This window comes from Pleuronectes platessa, chromosome 4 (assembly GCF_947347685.1).
Source record: "Pleuronectes platessa chromosome 4, fPlePla1.1, whole genome shotgun sequence".
Classification (NCBI taxonomy): domain Eukaryota; kingdom Metazoa; phylum Chordata; class Actinopteri; order Pleuronectiformes; family Pleuronectidae; genus Pleuronectes; species Pleuronectes platessa.
In genome coordinates, this window is record NC_070629.1 from 27,869,206 (window position 1) to 27,892,716 (window position 23,511).

The 23,511-nt window shown below is 43.9% G+C and overlaps 2 protein-coding genes across 2 annotated transcripts; one reads left to right on the forward strand and one right to left on the reverse strand.

Annotated features, from left to right (window-relative positions):
• Positions 1-630: 630 nt before the first annotated feature.
• Positions 631-18,283, reverse strand: susd2 (sushi domain containing 2). The gene is given in 19 exon segments (XM_053421112.1): positions 631-671; positions 1,414-1,559; positions 5,395-5,491; positions 11,322-11,403; positions 11,405-11,508; positions 12,050-12,328; positions 13,462-13,701; positions 14,119-14,227; positions 14,230-14,273; positions 14,678-14,821; positions 15,326-15,343; positions 15,346-15,587; positions 15,682-15,735; positions 15,737-15,765; positions 16,303-16,370; positions 16,373-16,503; positions 16,828-17,001; positions 17,175-17,373; positions 18,181-18,283. Coding segments are annotated over 19 exon segments (2,304 nt in total).
• A 566-nt stretch (positions 18,284-18,849) lies between these two features.
• Positions 18,850-21,941, forward strand: si:dkey-174n20.1 (uncharacterized protein LOC796174 homolog). The gene is made up of 4 exons (XM_053420848.1): positions 18,850-19,250; positions 20,116-20,358; positions 20,763-21,065; positions 21,496-21,941. Exons 1-4 carry the CDS (start codon positions 19,130-19,132, stop codon positions 21,753-21,755), a joined length of 927 nt encoding a protein of 308 aa, XP_053276823.1. The 5' UTR covers positions 18,850-19,129; the 3' UTR covers positions 21,756-21,941.
• Positions 21,942-23,511: the final 1,570 nt, after the last annotated feature.

Consider the following 23,511-nt stretch of genomic DNA (forward strand, 5'->3'; position numbering starts at 1 on the left):
TTGTTTATTTGCATATAAGAAAACACAAAAACTACATGAAACTTTGTTGAGGGAAAAAACTCTTTAAATGTTGGTTCAGATCCAGATCAGAGGGCAGATCCTGGAAATGTTTTAACATTGGAAGGACATTTTTTAATATTTGTGTTTAATTTGGTGCAGATCCAAAATTAAAATCCAGATCTGAATTATAATGTGGTTTCACCAGGGGACCGTTGGGCCTTGGCAGCGGTTTGTGCTCCACTGAGCTCCATTTGGATTTTCTGTCATGAGTTAATGATCATTCTAATTTATTTTAGGATTGTCCTCTTTGTAAACAGACACTGTTAAAATAAAGTTGCAACAAAAGCCGACTTAACTGAAATCTTCTCCCCCCCCCCCCCACACACGATAAGTGTTCACGTTGTCAGTGACACACTCAAATACAAAAGTCTGTGTCTGGGCAAACACCTTAATCCTGAAATCAATATTTATTTTTCGAGCTACGCCTTGAAATTTGGAGTGAGCATCAGAAGCCGCTGCTCACCCATGAAGCATTAGGAGATAAGGGGACAAAGCACACCTGCAAAGCTGGAGTTGACATGAAACAGGGAAAAGCACAACCAAAACAAAGGCCTCATCCAAAAAGCCACTTCAGAAGCCTCCCTCCGTAATCCTGGGATGGAAGCGCAGATCTGAGAAATGAGAAAAAAGTCCCATGTGAAAGCAACAGGTTTCCACAGAACACGTTAGCATTCGCTCATGTTTGCGTTTGACTGAACTAATTACGCCGGGTTTGTTGGGATGATAAGCGAACGTCAACCCCCCACCACCCCCCCCCCCACCCCCCCCCCCCACAGAGATGAAAACCCTTCGACTTTCATCCGTACACAATTAATCAGCGTCTGACTCGGCCCACAGAGCCGGCAGCACTGACACATGAAAGCACTGACACATGCAGGGAGTTTTACACCCAGTTAGGAGATTACACAGCGAGCGAGTCCAATCTGAGCCGATGCTGCAGAGCGACCTCATAGAGCGACACGCAGGGAGGCTCAGTCGTCCTTCGTGAGGGACTCGGGACTCGTTTCACTACCTGGTAACCACACATGTGCAGCGGGTGCATGTGAAAAACAAATGTCTGCTCATAAAGAACATGAATGTTTTAAGGTGAGAAAGGTCCCACGGGTCCCCGAGGCCTGACAGAGCGGCAGCAGCAGCAGCAGCGTGGGGAGGGAGCTGGTAACGGATACAGCATTGCACAAGCACCAGTTAGGAACCAGTGTTCACATGCGGGTAAGAACTTCAAAGCCTGCGCTGTCCAGGTTATTTCAATTAGTCTCCAACAAGAAGGCCCCCCCCCCCCCCCCCCCCCCCCCCCTCCTATCACTCCCAAGCATCAGCCACGAGGGACCCGATCCCCATGTTCCCTCTCACCGGCCCGAGGGCTTTGTTTTTGGAGAAGCGAGTCAGGTTCAAAGTGGAGAAGACCACGCTGGGTAACATGAGAGGACGCGGTGTCCGAGGGGGCAGGCGGGCTGGGCCACACGGTGGATGTCTGCTGGCTCGGAGCGGGGATGATTCTGCAGCGTGCACACACCAGTAACAACAAGCAACACATGAATTTGTATAAAAAATGTTTACAAACGTTTCACTCAGTGCTTGTTTTCAGATACCGACACGGAACACTGAAGATAAAAGTGTGTGGATGGTTTGATACGGTGCAGAAAAGAAACTTTACCGGTTTCCACAGTCACTCAGTGAAAAGCCTCCAGTTGACTTAAGGCTGCGAACGCACACAAACCAGTTCAGTCTGTGAACCGGAGGACGATCGGGTTCGCTGCACAACTGACATGCACATGAAAAACATCTGGTCCCAGTTTAGACTGACTGGGAGAAAGGAGTGTTGATGGTAATGATGGTATCTCCGGGTCGTATTTATACAATTGTCTCCAGCAAACTTTGCACGTTCGCTCATGCAGATCGTGAATATAAAAACAACCTTTTATTCAACTCTCCCTCGATCCTCGCCCGTGAACTATTAACCACAAACTGGAGCTTTATCCAAACAAAACAAAAATGTAGAAACACGCGGCCGAGCATCCAATGAGAGCCGAGCTACGCCTGCTCTGAGGTTTATTCCGACACAGTCAACAGGTCGGGAGAAGATCGCAACTTCATATGATTTAAAAAACGTGATCTTATATTTGCTGCCGTGGGCCACGTAGCTGAAGGTTCTAAGGGTAGAGCGGTGAGATCCTCTGATTTCTCTTCTCTGCCGCTGGAAATACAGAAGAAAGAAGAATCACTCAAAAGTTTAAAATTCAAGAACATAAAAGATCTCAAAAGGAATCCCACCTCCACACCCCCACCACCTCTGATATGTTATTGTTTCCTCATATCTCAGATTGTTATCCTCACCTTTCCAGAGTTGCTCTGGGAGGAAGAGGACATCCAGAGGACATCCAGAGGACATGTCCTGCTGCTCGACGGGGATTGACTAAGTGAGGTAATGGGGAACAGTTGTTTAATCAAACCTGAACCGCAGGGAAACTCTCATGTTGACCTTTCATCAGGGCAACGTCAACATGGTTTTTAATAACAGCACTTTACTCTTTAAATGAATTAATGTTTTATTAACTGTGCAAATTAAACTAATTAGGGACGGTTTGGAAACGGGGACATGAAAGTTCAAGCTCAGTGCTAAACTCTCCTGTGGTATTTGAACTGCTTTGTTTGTTTTTGACAATAGATTCATTATTCTACAGTGAAGGATTAATTAGGGACCTGTTCTTCTGTAGATATGATGTTACAATGCAAATAATGATCTCAGGTTTCAGAAGGTTCCAATCATAGAGAGCGTTTATAACATGGGACCAGATGAATTATTAATCTAAGTGCAAATGGAATATCGTGACTGGAATGATTCACCTGTGACATCAAGTGAACTTTGATGGTTAAAACTCTGCACTAATCCTGAGACCTTGATTAATTCTGGATTAGGTGATAATATTTACTTTATGAATTGAAGTCCTGATTTTCCGACATGCAAGTTAAAGACGTTCCCAGAGTTTCCAAAACTGAGTCTTCACTTTGATAGATGCGTTCCCTCCCCCCTCGCCAGGTTGAAACAAAGCCCCCCCTTGACCTTCTTCATGTGTCACGGAGCAGAAGTGCAGTAGACGTGATGGTACACACACACACACACACAAACACAGACCCACATCTGATGGTGTAATGACTTTCCTGCTGCTGTGGTGAGCTGCCAGTCGGCCTGTCGGAACCTGCAGAGTAACCCTAGATGTGGAAAGTACCCCTGCAAGTCTGAGTCTGACACAACTGAGGCACAGGAGGCCCTACGCTATCTACCCGTCCCACACACACACACACACACAGACACACACAGGGTTGTGTATGATCACAGCTTCTCTCCTCCAGACATGCAACCCAGACTTGATGTGAAATACAGTAAGACCCCCACAGCTTGCATCCTGCTATGCTTCTGATGTTCAGGAGGAATCGTTGTCCGCACTTGTTGGTGGGTGGGGGGGGAGTGTGTGTGTGTGTGTGTTTCTGTGTGTTCATGCATGTCGGCGAGACGGCTCACACTCAAAAAATGTGTAAGATTTCATTTCACGCATTTAGGCTACTGTATGTAGTGTGTGTGTCCTGGCTGTGTGTGTGAGTGTGTGTGTGTGTGTGTTGTGGGTTTCCATGTGTATCAGCACGTCGTGTCTGGGACGTCACCGTCCTCACATCTGCAGACCCTCTCTCTCTCTTCACACCTGGCCTCCCGGGATCAAGGCTTCAGGAGAGGACAGGTGTGCCGCTCTCGCTCTTTGCCCTCATCGACTCGACAACACGACAGTTTCATTGAGCGCTCGCCCCGAGTGCAGCCGGGAGCGGGAGGTGACTACCAAGCCCTGACATCCATTCTTTTCTTCTCCCCTGCTGAAGTTATAGAGGGGGGGAAAGCCCCAAACAAAGTCTATATGAGCCCATAAAACAGCCCTTTAATTTGCCGGCATACGCCCCAGGAGCTCGAGCTGCCGTTAGCCTCCTGCTCCTCTGGACCGCGATCACAAGTTTGATCCCACAGGGGGAAAACGGGTTTCTGTGGTTTGCTCAGATCAGACGGAGCGATGATGAGTAACAGTTAAGAGGCCAGGAGGACATCTTGGATATCAAACAGGGGCATGAGGGATTCACTGCCTTTGTGTGCGTCTGTGCGTGTGTGTGTGTGTGTGTGTGTGTGTGTGTGTGTGTGTGTTTCTTTGTTGGCGCAGCACAAAGGTTTTCACTACTGGGAGGAAATGGGAGGGAAGGACCTCTAGGTATATACTAGTTTTCACAGGATAATAAGTGCCTCCTGTTTTCAACTTATAATCTATAGATCCAAAGACAGAATGAAAGATATATGACGGCTGGAGGGGTACTGGAAAAAAAAATAACACAAGTCATTATATGTGTCATAAATCAGTGTGTGTCTGACCTCTGGTGACCTTTTGGAGGACAGAGAGAAGAGAGTTCCCCGGTTCTGACCTTAAAGTTACAATCCAACACTTCCAGGAAATCAAACCCTGTAGAACCTACAGTATATGGCTATATTGCTTATTACTTGTCTGTAGCATAGTTTTACTTGTTGGTGATGGAGTCGGCCATTCCCTGGCAATATTTATTTCACACAGACAAATACACATGTATATTTTAACTCACTTTTTACTGTAGATTATATCAAACTTATTAAATGACACTTGCTCCAGCCGTCGACTCACATGATGTCTGAAACATGAGGTGGTTTTTCTTTTGAAGCCGTCACTTGGAATCCCAGTGTGTTCAATGTGTTGACATTCATTTGTCAAATATGTGTTTTCATAACGAGACGAGGCTCATTTTGAAGAAGCTGCAGGCAACAGGCAGCTCAGCTTCTCTGTCACATTACTGCTTTGGTGAAGTGAAGGATCCAGATCGTGGTTGTAAACTGTTTCCTGACTGAAGTCTGCAGCGTTAGCTTGTAGGTGCTCAGTTGTTGCTTATCTGATAAAGACGTTGCTTAAGGATTCTTCCAATCTATTCATGCACGTCTTCGTCAAACAAGTCAAAAAGTTAACTTTAAGTTTCCAGACTCCTTCTTCATAGTCTGGGTCGATTCAAGGTGCCTTCATTGCAGTCAGTTCATGGTCTATCACTGGTTCCCAGCTTTTCAGTCTTCTATCACATGTGGACATGACAGCTCTCCAACAGTGAAGCCAAACTGTCTTGATTGCCCCCTGGTGGCTGGCTGCAGGATAGGTGTGAGTGGATGGACCTGGGCCAATTAAAGTCCAAACATTAATTTTAGTACTAGTACTGTAGTCACTGTAGTTTTTATATGGAGGACTTTACTTGTTTCTGTGAGGTGAATCGTGTGTGACCCACCTGTCTTGCTTCCTTTTGTGCAGTTGGATCATCACACCCATCAAGACCACTGCTGTGATGGAGCCCACAGCGCCGAGTATGAACCTCACGCTATCGTCTGCAAAAGAATCGAACCAGCCCAGCATTAAACAACCCCTCTTCCACTTCCTTCATATCTGGATCGATATGACGTTCAACCGGGGAAGCACTGATGCTGGAGGTGAAGGCACGAGGGGGTTAACAACAAAAGGGAAAGATCCATCAACACACAATGGTTCCTTTGACGAGGCATCCAACACAAATGTACCATCTCTGTTGGGGTCAGTAAATAAAGGATAAGGTACCAACATATTTTTTCTGTGAAAGTCATGTGTAGGTAGATGTGTGTGTATAAAGATGGACGACACATCTCAACTTCCTTTACAGAGATAAAGCCCAAAATATCAGGAATTCGGGTTGCCGCCATTTTTCTGCTGTTCTTATAGCATTGAATAACTGACTATAACCAAACTTATGAATGAAAACTTGAACCAACATCAGTGCGATAACTACTGATAGCAGATACAAAAAAAAAAATTTGACATGTACTTTTAACCATGTTCCATCCACATGGTCGAGTTTATACTTGTTTCTTAATCAGGACTTATTTTGACAATATGATTATGAAATGTGGGAATAGTCTCCTCCCTCCATGGATTTCTCCGCAGGTCGAGCACTGCGTTCCCACAAAGAGCCATTGTGTTCTGCCAGCATCCATTTTTATAATTAGCAAAAGGATCAAACACAACAAAAACGATACGCTGGCTTCAAAGACACATAATGAGTGGAAGGACTGATATAACCTCCTTTTGATGGATTTTTCCCAGAAGTTGCCTTCACCTTGTTTCCACTTGCTTCGGAAATTTTGCAATAAAAATTAAACATCTGAAGCTTTCCTTTGGGTATCGGCAATTTCAGTGAAGCAATCTCCGATCTTTTCTGACTATTCATACAGCGCGGACGGCCGGGAGTTATTTTCTTAAGGTAAACGCTGTAGGGAAGGTATTTAAGTACTGTGATCCTCTGATGCATTAATTCATCAACATGTGTCAAGCGTGGGGGGTGATGCTAGAGTCACTGCAGGGTCTGGTTCATTAAATTGTCATCAGCTCTGGAACATCAGACACAAACAAGCAGAAGCACACAGAGCTACACACGTTCCCTGAAGTGTTCTAACCAATCAGCCTTGGCTTCAGCAGCACCGGCATCAACCTGTTGAGATAATGAGACCTTCGCCATCAGTGTGACAAGCAGCCCAGAGCACAGGTAAACTGGGAGGGTGTGGAGGACTGAGAGTCAACCAGTGTGTACGTTCACCTTCCTGCAGTGAACAAACAGTAGAGCTCCAGAGACCATTAACACTCGGTTTGGGGTCATTATGTTCTGCTGGGAGGGGCTAGAACACATCATAGGGCTGGACTGGAAAAGCTGAAGATGATTGAGAACTGAACAGGTGTTTATCATCCAATCACCATCATTTGTATCTGGATAGAAGTCATTTCTTTTAGCTGTTACCCCTCAGCCATGAAAGATGACAGATTCTCAAGAAACTTGATGGAAGGTTGGGACATTGGCCCGAGTAAGAACCCATAACCTTTTGGATTCGTTGTACGTGCAGTGTGGTGCAGCTTGATTGAAACGAAGGGGTCTGTCGGGTCTTTTCTGGTGGTCTGAATAGCTCCTATACAAATTCGATATAGGAAACTCGAAAAGTAAAGAATTCTGAGCTCATCTTCAGTTAATCCCTTTTTCCAGCGGTTATCTCGCAGAGAAATTGCAAACAGACGATATCCAAGACTGTTTTCATAGCCCGGCCACGCCCGCACACCCCTGAGCTACACGCTTATCACAAAAAGCTTTTCTTAAGATTGAGATATGTGTGTTTTTTTTGGAGCCCGAGCTGATATCATCTTAAAATAATTCTGTTGACTTCCCCCCCCCCCCCCCCGAGTAACAGTGTGTCTCTGTATAAAGCTACTGTTGTCATCTGATACGCGCGTCTCACCCCGTCTGACATAATGTGACGGATGGAAATATTCCTGGAATTCAAACCACGCGTCCGACGGTGAACTTCACTGAATGTTTCATGTTCGAACCAAACACGCTGCATGAACCCACTCCTGAAACCAAAGAGCCTGATGGAACTCAAACGACTCCTCGTCTCTGAACCTGTATTTTGACTCCAATCCTTCAGACCCAGACTCTCTCAGAGGAGTCAGGGGATGTGAAGTCTACACACGGCAGAGGCTCGGGAAGATAAAGGAGTCCAGAGGAATCAACCTGCATGATGGTCTTGGACCCTGAGGCCAGGTGTGTGTGTGTGTGTGTGTGTGTGTGTGTGTGTGTGTGTGTGTGTGTGTGTGTCTGTAAAAGTGTGTTTTGATCCAACCAGTTCATCTTTTTATTCACGTATATCAAGTCTTCCAATCTTTTCATGCACGTCTTCGTCGAACAAGTCAAAAAGTAAACTTTGAAAGTCCAGACTCCTCCTTCATCTTCACGAGTCTGATCATCAAGGTGCTTCGTGCAGACGTCAGTTCAAGTCCATCACTGGTTCCCAGCTTTTTCAGTCCGATGCTATTCTATCAGATGTCGACATGACAGCTCTCCAACAGAGACGCCAAACATGTATTGATTGCCCCCTGGTGGCTGGCTGCAGGATAGCCTGCCTCCCCCATGTAAGTGGATGGGACCTGGGTCAAAGAAAGAAAATAATAATAAACATGGGGGAAATGTCCTGATTGACAACTGAGGCTGACTCACGATTGGTTGAATGCGTGTATTGTCGGGACCTTGCTATCGTGGCTCTATCCCCTGATACTGCAAAGATAGCACTGCCTTTATTATAGTATTATTATTATTTTGTTTGAGACCTTGTACATAATATTGTAACGTTTAAGACCTAAAATGTATAATAAGTGAAAGAAAAAGAACCAAACATGAGAGGTGAGGTCACTCCAGTTGCTAAATACCACTTAATTTTCCCTTGAAGCTGGAAAGGAAGTGACTTCTTCATTTAATATCACTGGACCTCTAAATTTCAAGATTCAAACACAACAGAGTCAATGTGTTGAGGCTTCGATGTGAAAGGGCTCAGGATCTTGTACGAAACAGATTTGTCATTCAGATTCCGACCTCACCGCAGAAACAGCTTTTATCCGATATGTCAATAACCTGTGCACGAACTCAAAGAAAGCTTTGTTCTCATCTTGTTGCATCTGACACCATCGGCTGTCACCTTTTCCTTGAATCACTTCCCTGTGTTCACGAGCCTCCATTAATATTCTGATGCCATTAAGGTGATCATGTTATCGGTATGCATCCGATACACATCCAGGGCCGCGACACAACGTGAATCCAAGCTTTTTAAACGCTCTAACACTTCTCAAGTCTCCATGGCCCTGATCAAAAACCCTCCCAAGGACAAACCCCATCCCCCCCCCCCCCCCCCCCCCGCCCCCCCCGACAACCTCGTCCCTCCAGCAGAAGATATTAATATTCATCCTCATCCTCAAGTGTGAGGTGGTTAAAAAGCGAATTGACAGGTAGAGCAGCAGGTTCTGATCCATCTCTTAAGTGGGTGATGGGAGTTATTCGTGCAGGTCTCCACTTTTGATGGAGGGGACTTCACCGTCACCTCTGCTGACGGGCGGCGTTTCAAAGGCGGCTCATTAAAGTGACTCAGCAGAGGAGTCAAACTGGATGCCGTGGCATTTGTTCTCCAGCAGCACGTTCCGCTCATCTCGACTGCGACAACAATCCTGTGGCTGCTCAGGCAACACGTCATGCTGCAGTCATTCATGTGAGGTGGGGGGGGGGGGGGGGTATCAGTGAGGGCAGCTCATGCACATTCTGTATTGTGTATACGGCTAGCGGTCCCGTCTGAGTGGCCGAGGTAACAGCTCAAGCAACACCTGCCATTAAGTCCCTTGGGTCATGTTGACAGTTGTTAGCCCTGATGTGCGTAATGAGGGCGTCGGAGCATATGGGGATATTGTGCGATTGCTAAAAATACCAAGTTTTGTGTGTGTGTGTGTGTTTGACTAACGATTGTGTAGTAGAACGTCGACAATATCGTATTATGCTCTATTGTAGTATCGCAGTTTTTACAAGAATTCTTTTCATATTTTGGAAAACACTTTGTCTTGTTCCACATGACACGGATGTGGGCAGGAGTTGTGCGTGAAGGCAAAACAAATAAACACGGACGAGAGTGAACGTGACAGAGGATGTAATTCTGAATAGAAGGACTAAGACTTAGAATTTAGGAACATGCCCTAAAATAGTTCTGTTGCATGGATGTGAAAAATCTGACATGGATCAGAAAACTATACGTTGCAGATCAGGCTGTGGACCCGTCTCCATGTACATGATCCAAACACAACTAATCTCTGTGACCACTTGTGCAAGAATCATGTCAAACCGTAGAGAGCGAGTTGACGGACGAGAGCCACAAACCACCAACTCAGACGTCACAGGAGCCTTTCGCCCACAGCGCACAACATGGCCAAGTATCATGAAGTTGGAAGGAGACACCAAATTTGTTTTTGCTAGAAAACACTCGCTGCTTTTCGTAGATGTGTTGTTTAGCCACCAAGCAAAGACAGAGGTATGTGGCTACACGTCTCTTTTTGTACGTAGATGAACCTTCAGAGTTTAGAAGGATCAAAGAAAGACAAAAAGAGATCATTCTGCTTTATATGAAACATCTCTAAACAATTCTGAACTGGGTAATCGAGTTATGAGACGAGTATGTTTACCTAATAAAGGAGCCGGGATCGATTGTGTCCAGCTGTGACCCAGCCGCTTGTAAGATCGGACATATGAAGTCCATTCCTCCCTGATTGCTATCACGAGGAAGTCTCTGTTTGCAGCTCTAATGAAGTCAGAATGGAGGAGTGAGGTGACGCCATGAAGAGCTGGAGGTTGAGGTGGATCTCAAGGTTTTTGTTTCCCTGCTTCCTCTAACTTCACTTTATGTGATATACTTGCAACTACATGATTTAAGATCTAATTGCATCCAAACTTCCTGACACTGCAAAAAGGAATCTTCACACAACACATTGGAATGGCAGGAGGCTTTAACCTGCTCCATCACAATCACAAACAGGTAGGAATTCAGTGGGAAATACTGCGGCCTAGTGGCAAAAGCCCAGAACTACACCACAGAGTTCATGTTTGGGGTTATGAATGAAACCATTAGAGGGATCTGAACCAGGTGTTTCCAATTTACAACCACAGAGCAGCGCAAAGCCAAACCAGGTTCAGAAGTTTATAGCTCTGGAGCTAATGGTCTGAGTGAACAGCCGAGAGCCGCATCTTTGGTTTAAAGAAGCTGGTTGAGAGGAGGGTTCTGAAAAGCCCGCTCAGTTTTCCCTGGATGATCTCTTTGTTGTTGTGAATAAAGTGAGAGAGTTGTTTATTTGTGTACTAACTCTGTAGAGCAAAAACAGAACAATGATTAGAGTGATAGAGACTAAACAAGAAGATGCTTTAACCCAATTTAAAATGCATTTTTGAATCCATTTTAAACTCAAACCCTCCACGGAGTCCAGGGTACAGTATGAACCTAGTGAAGTATTTCATAGTATCTGTTGTTTTTTTTGCAAACACTTTGTTGTTGTGGTTTTTAATGTCGCTGCCGGAGGGGACTAATTTGAAGAATCACACAGTCCTTCTTCAACAAAACCCATGTGTGCTTCATACTGGTTTTGTCCTCTGGGATTTGATTTCTGAGAAAAGAGCTCATGAATGCAACAATTCTCCACAGCCAACTCAAAGCTCCGACGCCAGAGTATCAGGGAATGGCATTGTTTACCGGAATATTAATAGCAGACCGCATCATATGTGTTCACCATACACCCTTCCCTTTCCTCACATACAGATGTTTATTCCACTCTAGAACCAACCTTTCAGACAGAAGGGCTGCTCTCCGCTCCAGGTCCCATCCTCCAGACACGTGCGCTGGGTGGATCTGAACAGAATGAAGTTCAATGAACTCTTCATCACAGGAGAAGCTCAGCGTGTTCCCCTCCAGGTAACGAGTCCCGTTCATCTTTCCATTCCTGGGTGGGGGCAGCCGGCCACAAGACACCACTGAGGAACAGTCACACATTGAAGAAACAATATTAAAACTACTGTATGGTTTTATAAGTGGTGATACTCAAATGTATTTTATGAAGCATAGAATGTTTATGAAGATGGACGACAGGCCGGCTCCCTGCCAAGCCCAAAGATGGTTTCTGGTCATTTTAGGTTGTTCGAATGTTTTTGGTTTTAATTAGTCATTTGATGATCAGAGCAAGATGGCAGAATCTATATTTGGTATATTTTTGGTTTCATTTCCTAGTAGCGAGAGGAAATGGAGACGTGTCGGCCATCTTCATGTAGAGTCTATGGTGAGAACACAACTTTTCTAGCTTTTTTATGGCATTAAGTCACTTCTAATATTAATCGTACAGATCTTTTTGCTCCACATGCTTTTTGCATTTTCAGATATTATTTAATCAAAGACAGAACTAGAAACACTCATGGACAATAGCTCTGTTCTCCTTTACACAATCAAACACAAAACAGACACACAAGTACAAGAGACAACAAATGACAGGACACAGATGAACCTTGTCTCACGTGGTACCTGGCTGCAGGGCGTCCATTAAGGCCTGAAAGTTCCGATGGGCCCCGAGAGTTGAGTTTCCCCCCGCGAGGCTCCGAGTGGTCAACGTGTCTTATTTACAGAACCGAGCCCCTTCTCCGACGCACGCTGTCACCCTGTCTGCCACCAGGGGGTCGTGGGGGGTCTCAGGTAGAGAGAAGGCTGGAACAAACACAGGGTCAGGGGATGGTGCGAAGCTGTGGGCATCCAAGAGGCGCTTTGAGTCCTGTGTGAAAAGGGACGACGTCTTCGGAACTTTCCCTGTGGACAGAAATAAGAGACGGCACCGGTTTAAGTCTCTGGTTATAAAAACAAATGACCTCTTTGAGATCGATCTCAGGGCGTAATACTAGTTGACATTATGAAATGAAGTTGTGCTTATTGCATGAGGAAAGAACATGTAGGAAAACCTTAAAAACACATCAAAGAGAAGCTAATTAGAGGGACTGACAAACCTTTCCTGAACCGCGAGTACTCCTGGCAACTAATCAGACATGGCCGACCACATTAACGGTCAAAATAAAATGTGTCTGACCAATGACAATGCTTTCAAAACATTGGAAAATATTATAGATTATTTTAATGATGAAAAGAGAAGAAAAAACTGTAAAACTCCAGTTTCCTGAAATGTTCCACAGGGGCCGAATGTGAGAACACAAGTGTCCCAGTAAGTTGCTCTGGTTGTTTTCTACAATGACGTGAACGAGATTCAAGAGCTTCTGGTGATGAAGGCAGATACTGGTTTCGTTTGTACTGGAAACAGAACCACAGTGGACTTTATACACCAACTGGATCGGTGCAGGACACAGACCGTGCTCGTGGTTCTTCTCTTGCTGTCACTTAATCACCACCGATAAATATTTTTCACTTCCTACAATCCTTAAATTAATGTAAACATCTGTTTTCCTCAGTTGTGCCGAAGTAAAACAATTTCAGTCAAAAGAGAAAAAGAAAATTAAAAGTCAGGATACACACAGTAATTACAGCGGAGACATTATCTCGTATGAATGCGGTTTGGCTCCAGCTGTGCTCCAGAGATGTGGTTTCACTCGCACGGTCACAACCACTGATATTTCCCTGGAATCTATTAAGACTAATTCTAAACATGTGCCTGGTTTTTCTTCCTGTGCCCTTTTAAAACATCTGCCAGAGCTTTAGCCAAATGTGGCTGAAATATGGTAATAATCTGTAAAGATACAACAATGGGTACTTATTAGCAAAGCTCAGAATCCCTAATCAGATCGGGTCCTTGTAAACATGCAACGTTCTCTGCACACGACATCAAAAAGACGAGTTTGAATATTTATGCTGCCTCGTGGGGAGAACTGTTGATTTCAGCCCTGAGGAGTGTGATCGATGGAGTTCAGCCGAGTTCGACGGTGTTTCACTCTCACATCCAGTTCCAAAGGTGAAGATTTCCTCTGGTGTGGCGCCGTGTGAGGGGATGACCTCTCCTGGTCGGGTCAACAGGTCATCCGACGGGTCAGAGTTCATCAAGCCGAGGAGACCCAGAGCGTGGTCGGTGAACTCAGAGGGCAGCCGGACGGTGGCTGCCATGATTCCCTCATGAAGACGAACCTCCACGCCGACACCAGAGAGGAGCATCAGGGTCACAGTGTGAGACACGGACACTCCTACAGAGTCCAGAGGAGATTCAGTTTCAAAGACCTCGTTCTTTACGTTCTTACAGAGTAAAATTATTTAAAAAAACACACTGTGGTCACAACTTCACAATACTATGACTAGTACTACTACCAGTACTAGTTAGACTAGCCGCTAGGGCTATCATGATACCCAGGAATTATCGGCTGGACTCCTGACAAGAGGTTTCAGGAGGACTTTTATTGTGGACTTTATAACTTTGCAGAATTTACATGCACAAAAAAACGACATAACAATAGAGGAAAGTGAATCTAAAACTAAGTTACGTAAAAATATTGTCATCACAAATTTTTCTTTCGAATGTCCACCTCTCCTGTTCATGGAAACAATCTAAACACTGGTTTATTCCATGGATCTATGATCATAAAGATATAAAACGTCCATCTCACCGTGCAGGTCCATCCATCGCTGCTCTGTGAAAGGTAAGACCCTCTGGTTCCTCAACACCTGGAGGCGTCGCTCTGCCAGACGCACCTCGACCACATCGGAGCTCCTCTCTCCTTCATGGCCACCGCTGACAGCCACGTGGCTTTGGCCGAGGTGCCTTCATGATAGTTACACATCACATTGTAATCTGCAGCATCTTATGTGCAGATGTTTAACCTCACTGATCCAATGAGGAATGAATATTGACGACATTATCGCTGGGTTTGTTCACGTGGCTCATAGCTGTTGTGCAATGCCTGCGAGGAACTTCTAACCAGTAACACAAACATCTGTTGTTCTCCACCGCATCTGATCCTGAGTGAAAACAAGAGGCACCCAAGGACGAGGACAGCAACATGATTCACTCACAAAAAAGACCTTAGGTCACTTGCTCTCAGTGTTTAAGGCCTTAAATGCTCTTTGGTCTCAAAGAAAAGGAGTCATCCAAACAAAGCTTTCATCTAACAGTGGGAGGTAGAATATCACCATGGGGCTGAAAGAGATGATTCAAAGTGGACTCACTGTTTTTTAGTTCCACTCGTTCTGTTCTGGCCTGAATGCTCAGTTCTCTCTCTGGTGAAGACACAAGGTCGAACTCTCCTTCACCATTGAAAGTGAAGCCGAGGCCGTCAAACGTTAGGAAATGTGGATCCCCGAAGACGACGCCTGCACAGACACCAACAAGGAAAATACACAATACAAACCTTAAGCCTCAGCTGCAGACATTAATTATTAAATGCCAAATGTTTACATGGAATCCAGAAGTGAGGTACACAGTCTGTAACATCAACGTAAGATGCCAAGAAAAATGTAATATCATTAATCTTATCCAATATAAATATAGCTTATTACTTACTCCTTAAATCATTTTTCCTATCAGTGGTTTTCCATTATGACGTGAAAATCAATGCAATTTCACACCTTCTTCTAGTTCCTTCATTTTAAGATGTATTTTCCCCTCAGGATCAGATTAGCTGAGCAACGACTCAACCAGAAAGCTAACATCAGATAAATCAAGATTAGAATGAACGGGTTAATTCAATCTAAACGGGGGGATTATTATTAATATCATACTGTGTTCTTACTTTAATCTTCTCGTGGTCCCTGATCATCTCAGAATGTTGTGAACCGTCTATAAATACATTGGACTTGACTTCAAAAGGCTCTCACCAGCTTTCGGGGGCTGCGGCAGCCGCTGGAGGGTCGATGGGTGAAGTAGATGTGGCAGTGGTCGGACCAGAGGCAGCAGTATTGGAAACTCATGACATCATAGAGCCAGTGGGAGTAGCCCGGTACCCGTGGTGGTTCCCTGTAAGGAGGCGAGCCCCAGTCGTGGGCCCTGTCTGGGCTGCTGCCACAGAAAGAGTCTCCCGTCAGCATCAGAGCTCCGGAGCTGTCGTAGCAGCGCTGCTGCCCGGATCCATGAGTGGGACTGGAAATATAAGAAGGAAGATCTAATTTAAAGGAGGGGGGTGGATGCTTCCATTTCATTTCAAGGGGAGAAACCTTCCTCTTGTCACTCGTACCTGGCCTGAATAGCTCTGACGCAGTGGACACTACCAGGGTGATAAGTACACACTGCCCTTCTCAATGTCACAGCTGGAGTCAGACTGAAACAACACAGTGAACACACACGTTACTCTATTGAGAGGAAATCAAATGGAAACGATTTTGATAATTCTTTCTGCCAATTTCCCTAAAGATTTGGATTTTATTTGTCATTATTATGTATGATCATCATTGACGTATATTTGTGTTGTGGAGTAAAAAGCTAAATCCTGTAGAAATCACTTAGGAACTTTTATTTATTAGGTTTTAACATTTTATAGACAAACAACTTCTGTATTGTTCAGCTCTTGTTTCCTTTTGAATTTATTTGCTTTGGAAAGACGCTTAACTCAAGATCTATTAATTGATTTCCTGAGTACATTGCTTCTAATCACCTGCTGAAAAGACTTTGTTGAACCAGCAGATTAAATCCTAATTCAAATATTTATATAACAACCAATTACTTGTGTGTCTTGGCTATAATTTCAGCAAACAAAACACCCGACTTAATGGAGCTGAGGCCTGTTCCAGAGAAAGCCTTCCCCCATAACAGTGACTAGTTTTTGGACTGAAAACAGTAGGTGTATGTTTGCACTCACATGAAACCTGCCTGCGTCCGCTCGGGCCTGGGCCAGAGTGCAGGGTCAGTCGATGAGCTCACTGAGGATTCGGGCTGTTCCTCTTCCACCACGTCCCATTGCAGACACTTGTCCTCGGCCCAGTCGGCAGAGTCGTCTCTGAAGGTTTGCTCGAAGTTCCAGGTCAAGACGTGAGCTCTACTCCAGAGTCCTGGTTCATCCCTGTGAGTCAAACAGACATCATTCAGTTACTTTGGAACTTAGTCAAAAATGGGCTGATCATAGATATAAAAACATGGATGAAATCATGAAATAAAGATGTGATTCATACGAGACGTCTTCATTGACAGCAGAGATTGACTTGTCATCGTTTGAGCTTCACGAAGGAGGTCAGTGTTTATATCCAGGGACATTTGAGCTTCATTACCCATCTTTATAAACAATCTATAGTTCAAACACACATAACTTTGGCAATAACTTTTCAGATTCGATAGAAACATCACATCCGTGTTTCTCCTCCTCATGATTGATATGTATTATGGTTACTTTGCTCCATCTGACGTAGAACTAGCAGTTATGCGGATATGTCTGAGCTGGCATTCCGATTGGTCCCTCGAGGCCTCAGGGATGAAGCTGAAGGCCCCACTGCTGACCAGCTTCCTGCCGAGGGAGAACAGGTAGCTGAGCTCGGCCTGGAGGGACGAGGATCTGTTCATCGTCCTAAATGTAGAATCTATGATAAATTCAGCAGTTTACTGGATTGCATCATAGAGTAAACTTGTACCTAATAAAGTGAACAGGGAGGGTATTATTCTCACTGTGTACCTGTAATGTAACAACCCCATGATGACTATAGGAAGATCATTATGTGTTTATGTGTGATGGACACAAACCTGCAGTGAAGGCGGCCATCAGGAGGACGGACGAGGCCCAGGATCCTGAGAGCTCGTCCACCCAGCATGGAGCTGGAGTGAGGCGTCACCTGGAAACACCACTGGTTGTAGTCGGCACAGCAGCTCAGCAGAAACACACAGGCTGGGAGACAGGAGCACTCGTCCTGCACGTGTCCACAGCTCCCCCTGCATGAGCCACCTCATAGAGAAGACATGAGATAGAGAGACACTGACTGTGGAGCTCACTTTTTAGATAGATAGATGGATAGATAGATGGATAGATTATAGATAGATAGATAGATGGATGGATGGATGGATGGATGGATGGATGGATGGATGGATGGATGGATGGATGGATGGATGGATGGATGGATGGATGGATGGATGGATGGATGGATGGATGGATGGATGGATGGATGGATGGATGGATGGATGGATGGATGGATGGATGGATGGATGGATGGATGGATGGATGGATAGATAGATAGATAGATAGATAGATAGATAGATAGATAGATAGATAGATGGATAGATGGATAGATAGTCATGATACACAAACAAACATGTTGTCATGATGTGTTTCCTCTGAGCAAAAATGAAAGTAGAAGCTCAGCATCTACTTTTACTCTCCGGTGTCTAGTCTAGTCTCTCCAGTCAATTTAACGCTTGGTCAGACTTTTCTTACACAGATAGACGGACTGATGTATAGATTGATTAACACAGAGATAGACAGATAAACAGATGTTTAGAAAGACAGATAGATGTATAGATAGATAAATGCATAGATGTATAGATCGATAGATATTGAAACATTCCCACTGAATTCTATGAAAGACCTTTACTTAAATCCCACAGAGCATCACTTGGATGTGAAGTTTCCAGTTATGATACACAAACAAACATGATGTCATGATGTGTTTCCTCTGAGCCAAAGTGAAAGTAGAAGCTCAGCATCTACCTTCACTCTTCGGTGTCTGAAATAGCTTCTAAAGGTTTTGAGACTCACCAGCAGCTTCATTAGAGAAGAAAATAAGAATAACTCCACAGAGAAAGATGGACGACATCAGGTTTGTGTTGAGAGAAGAAAATAACGAGGTGTGGACGAACATGTTGCCCCACCCCCCTCGTCCTGAACTTTAGGTTTGAGCCCTGAACTGTGTCTGAACCATTTAAAATTTCAGTCTGTAGAATATAGTGACATCTGGTGGTGAAGTTGCATGTTGCAGCTGAATACACCTCACCCTCCCCTTCCAAACATGACAGAGAACCTGTGGAAACCTTGAGCTGTCAATAAAAATCAAAAGGTGTTTAGTTTCTCCAGGTTGGGCTACTGTAAACAACATGGCGGCCTCCGTAGAGAGGACCTGCTCCCGATGTAAATATAAAGCATTTTAATATAAAGTATTTAAAGGCTGATTCTAGGGGGGGAAGAACACATTGAACCTTTAAATACCAAACTACTACTACTACCATTTAACAGATTCCCAAAACACTTATTAACTTATTAATTAGCAGCCATCAATGTATTTATTATTTTTATTCTTAAATATTTAATAGTATTTTAACGGTGCGTAGCTTTCAAGTGTTTGAAATAATAATTTCACATCACTGTTAACGCCTGCGGGATTCTCACGCCACTCTCGCGATACTTCCCGATACTTTACCGACGGGCGCATGCGCACTTCCTGTAGCTTTACATCCGGTAGCAGAGAATGAATTACAGGGAGACTTCAAATTCAATTTAAGCCTTATTGTTGTTTTTCCTCTTTTCGTCTCAGTCCGACAACTTCACCGCAACTTCAAACCCACAATGGACGAACAGCAGCCGGGGGAAATACGTGTTTCCCCTTCAAGCTAACAAGCTAGTTAGCTTTAGCCCCCACTCACATACACAGAGCTTTCAGTAGCTGCTAATAAACATAGCTAGCAGATATTAGCTAGCACTCACAGGAGAAATGTATTTTCTATACACCATCATCGCGTCGCTGGTTAGTTTCTTCATCTTGAAATGGATGAAGAGGAGGAGGTGCTGCACCGACCTGAAGAGACTCGACGGGAAAACGGTTCTGATCACAGGTAAACAGACGGAGTGTTAGCATGCTACTAGCTAGCACCCACAGCTGGTGGAGTGACATCCACAGTAAACACTGACGTTTGTCTCGCTCCGTATCACAGATCTTAGTGAAACACGTGTAAAAGACATTAATTTGTATCAGACTCTAATTAAAGGAGATGTGGGTTCAGGAAGTTTGAAGTTATTGGTAAGGAGACTCTGATTTTGACTGGTTAATACTCATAAACCATAATGTAATAAAATACTAACAGTTTAAGTTGAATTGCAAAAGACTACATTTAAAAATTGGTCTTGTTTTCAACTAATTTAGTTCATAATGTCACTTAGATTTGAAGTTTCCAAGTTTGATTAAAAGTTGGAGCTCAGCATCTTCTTTTAATCACCAGAAAGTTTGGTCTTTGGTTTCTGAAGCTTCATCACGTCACTAATACAAAGTTGTTCAGGGCACATGCAACATACTAAAGCACTACTTTGATAATGGGATCCCAGTTCAGGGAAATTCAACGTGTGTGGAAGTTGAAATGTTTCTTTATCGTTTGTGTTTTTCCTTTTTACCGATACCTGGACTTCGTGCATCGGCTGATACTGAGTCCAGAGCCGATACCAGTGATCTGACATCATATATAGAGAGTCCATTAGTTTTCTTGTGTAATCTTGCTTACAAAACAAACCAGACAACTAATAAGTGGACAGGGGTGTAAACATAATGTCCCTGATGAAGGTCAAACCTCCTGGTGGGAAGAAGATGGTCCATGAGGAAACCAGAAGATCAGTTTTAACTTGTGCAGCCCAGTTGAATGTGATGAATGACCACAGAACAGTGCATTTCAGATGAGTTGTCCTCTTTGTGTGTGTTTTTCTCTGCAGGAGGGAACTCGGGTATTGGAAAGGAGACGGCGGTGGCCTTGGCTCTGAGAGGCGCTCGGGTCATCATCGCTTGCAGGGACGTGGACAAGGCGGAGAAGGCTGTGAGAGAGATCAAGTTCAAGAGTCGCAGCCTCAACGTCCTGCACATGGAGCTGGACCTGGGCAACCTGCGCTCGGTGCGGGAGTTCAGTAAGAGCTTCCTTCAGAGAGAGAAGAGGCTGGACATCCTCATCAACAATGCAGGTGAGGGGGTTAAAACCATATCGCCAAAGGAATAAGGACGAGGGAATCTGGGATCGATAAGTGAGCCTGTTTTACTCACTTGAAGATTTATCAGTTTCAGTATAAATGTCTGTAAGTAAGTAAGAAGATGTATAAGTTAATTTACAACTCTGTGTCCCATCGGCTGTTTATCATTTTCTCAGCTCTATATTTGGACTATGTAAAAAACAATTTAATCAACTAAGACTGTGGTTTTTAGTGAACTTATTAATGACTTTTAAAATACACAACAATCAACTCAGCACACTTCTGGTAATGAAAACAAAGGCATAAGTCTGTTTATTGGTTTGACAGTTGTGTATAATCCTGTGGGGAAAAGCACCATCAGCTGAAGTCCATGTGTATCCTCTGTTGTGTTCCTGCAGGGATGCCAAGTGTCCTGGACTGGACGGACGACGGCTTCAGCATGTGCTTCGGCGTCAACCACTTGGGTCACTTCCTGCTGACCAACCTGCTCCTGCCTCGCCTGAAGGAGTGTGCTCCCAGCCGAGTGATCACCCTCACGTGCTCCACCTACAAATACCAGAAGCTGGACTTTCAGGACCTGAACTACAACCTGCTGCCCTTCTTCACATACTGCCGCAGCAAGCTGGCCAACATCTACTTCAGTCAGGAACTGGCCCGCATCACAGAAGGGAAGGAAGTGACCTGTTGTGCTGTGCATCCGGGTGAGAGGCTGTGTTTTTTGTTAAATCTAAACACTCAGACATCAATGCCTTGAATATGCCAATTAGTTTAGCAAGATGTATGAATTATTCACTGGGAAAAACATTGGAAATATAAAAAGCAGCATGTTTAATACAGTGTTAAAGAACGTATGTAATAAACCTGGAAGTTGTTCCATTCTTTCACCAGGTTTCGTGGAAATCCTTTCATCAGTTTTTTATAATCCTGCTAACAGGCAATAAACACATCATCTCTCTGGCAGAAAATATTGAGTGTCAAGAAAGAAATCAGATACTAAATTGATAATCAAAGTATTCGAAGCACTAGTTCTGGTTTTGTTAAGAGTAATTCTAAGGTGTAATCACTTCTATTAGAGAGTTCTGACCTCTGACCTACAGTTCAGTGTTTCCTGACCTTATCTCTCTGCTGCAGGCTTCGTGCAGAGTGGCTGGACGTGTCACTACTCCTTCCTGTTCCGGATGCTGATGCAGGTGATCATGTGGATGTTCTTTGTGCCGTGTGAGGTCGGAGCTCAGACCGTGGTTCACTGTGCCGTGTCGGACCAAGCTGCCAAACTGAGCGGAGGCTACTTCGTCGACTGCCGCCCCTGCAGCCTGCGGCCGTTTGCTCGAGACGCTGGTGTGGCCAAAAAACTGTGGGAGGCCAGTGAGAGACTGGTGAAACTGGTCTGAGCTGGTTGTTTCTTTTGTTGTGTGTTTTATTTATGGATCATTTTATTTTATTTTTTTTTATAATTATTTCTGTTCTACATGATAAAGATGTAAAGATTTGTTATTCCAGGAGGTGTTTGAGTATTTTAAGTTTTTTCCATCAATACAACTTTTGAATAAGCATGAATAAAAAAGTTTTTTCAACTCTGGGAGAATATGATGTCATTTAATTGAGTTATGTTATCCTCCATCATCTATTATCATTTAACCTGAACTAAAATGGTGATTTGTTTCCTAAATATTACACAAAATGTATGAAATGTAGGTTTTCTTTTGCCATAACTTTAACATGTTTTTATATTGTCTTTTGAAAATTTGCCCATTTTCACAAATCTTTATAATTTAAAACCATCCCTATTTGTGTTTCTTCTTCATGTATAATTCATAAACACATTTTCTATGTTTTGAAATCTCAAATTAATCTATGTCCAGATCTATGAGATGTCTTATCAGAGCTTTTCTATATCCGCTGCAGTCGCACACAAAGAAAGACGGATTCTATTTCTATTTAAACTGTCATTTTATTGATAACACCTTAACACATTTTTCTTGAAGTTAGAGAAACACGTGTAGCACGTAAGAGAACAGAGCAATAAGTCAAAGAATCAGAGAACTAGCGGATTAATATTATTATACAGAAGAGAAACCCAAACTGACAGGAAAAAAAAGAGACGGATGGAAAACAAGAGTCGACTGAAGAGAAACTGGGGAGAAAAGAGTGAAAGAGAGAAACAACTCAGTGTTGTCAGTGCAACTTAGTCACTGGAGAACGAGGATGACTTTAGAAACCCCAGAGGAGGCAGATGTGCTCTCTATCTGCACAGTTAATCATTTCCAGTCATGATTGTACTTTTGATAAGCGACACAGGATCATGATCTATAAGTGGTGTCGGTACACAGGTCACAACTGTGATCGACAATCATCATGGAAGATGGTTTCTTACTCTACACCTGGACGCTCTGTTGGATTTGCCTCTAAAATGATCTTATACTGCAGCTAAGTCTGTTTGTGCTTTGATTTGTGAGACTGCGCCCCCTGCTGGAGCTCGTGTGCTCTCTGAACTGTTTTCTCTCCACGTACAAAAGGCAGAGTCCTGCACTGACAACACAGAGCCCCGTCGAACAGCATGCAAAACAATCTTCATCATCGCCTTCAACAACGTCTTCCTCAGTGCCACAGTCATTAATATAATCATCATTAATCATCTGCGTTATATCATCTGGAGACAAAAATAGTTATATGCACTTAGAAAGCTGAGAAAATAGATAGAGAAAGGTCGAGTATACCAGCATTCAGTAGAAAAGGTGAAACCAAGTAAAATGGAAAACACCCAAAATAAAAAAAAGACAAGTGTCCTGTTGACTGTCATGCAAAGAAAACCCTGTGTGCGCCCTCGTCTTTAAATATGTGACTCTTATGAAACTGATGTTCAAAGGCTAGAAAACACGATAAGGAGAACGACACATTAGAACTGTGCATGCTGCTAGTTCTTCTTCTTTATGTATGAGGAGGACGAGGTGTTTGTTTATCAGCACGATCACACGTGAATGCCCTTCACCATTGACCTTTGACCTTTCTCGATCAGACACGAACATCGTCACAACACGACGACTCAGTGAAAATAAAAAAACAACATTTGAAAAATAATGCAATGAAGCCTTTGGAGGGAAAGTTCACACAAAATCCTAGTCCTGCATCGCATTACTTTTAAAGTAA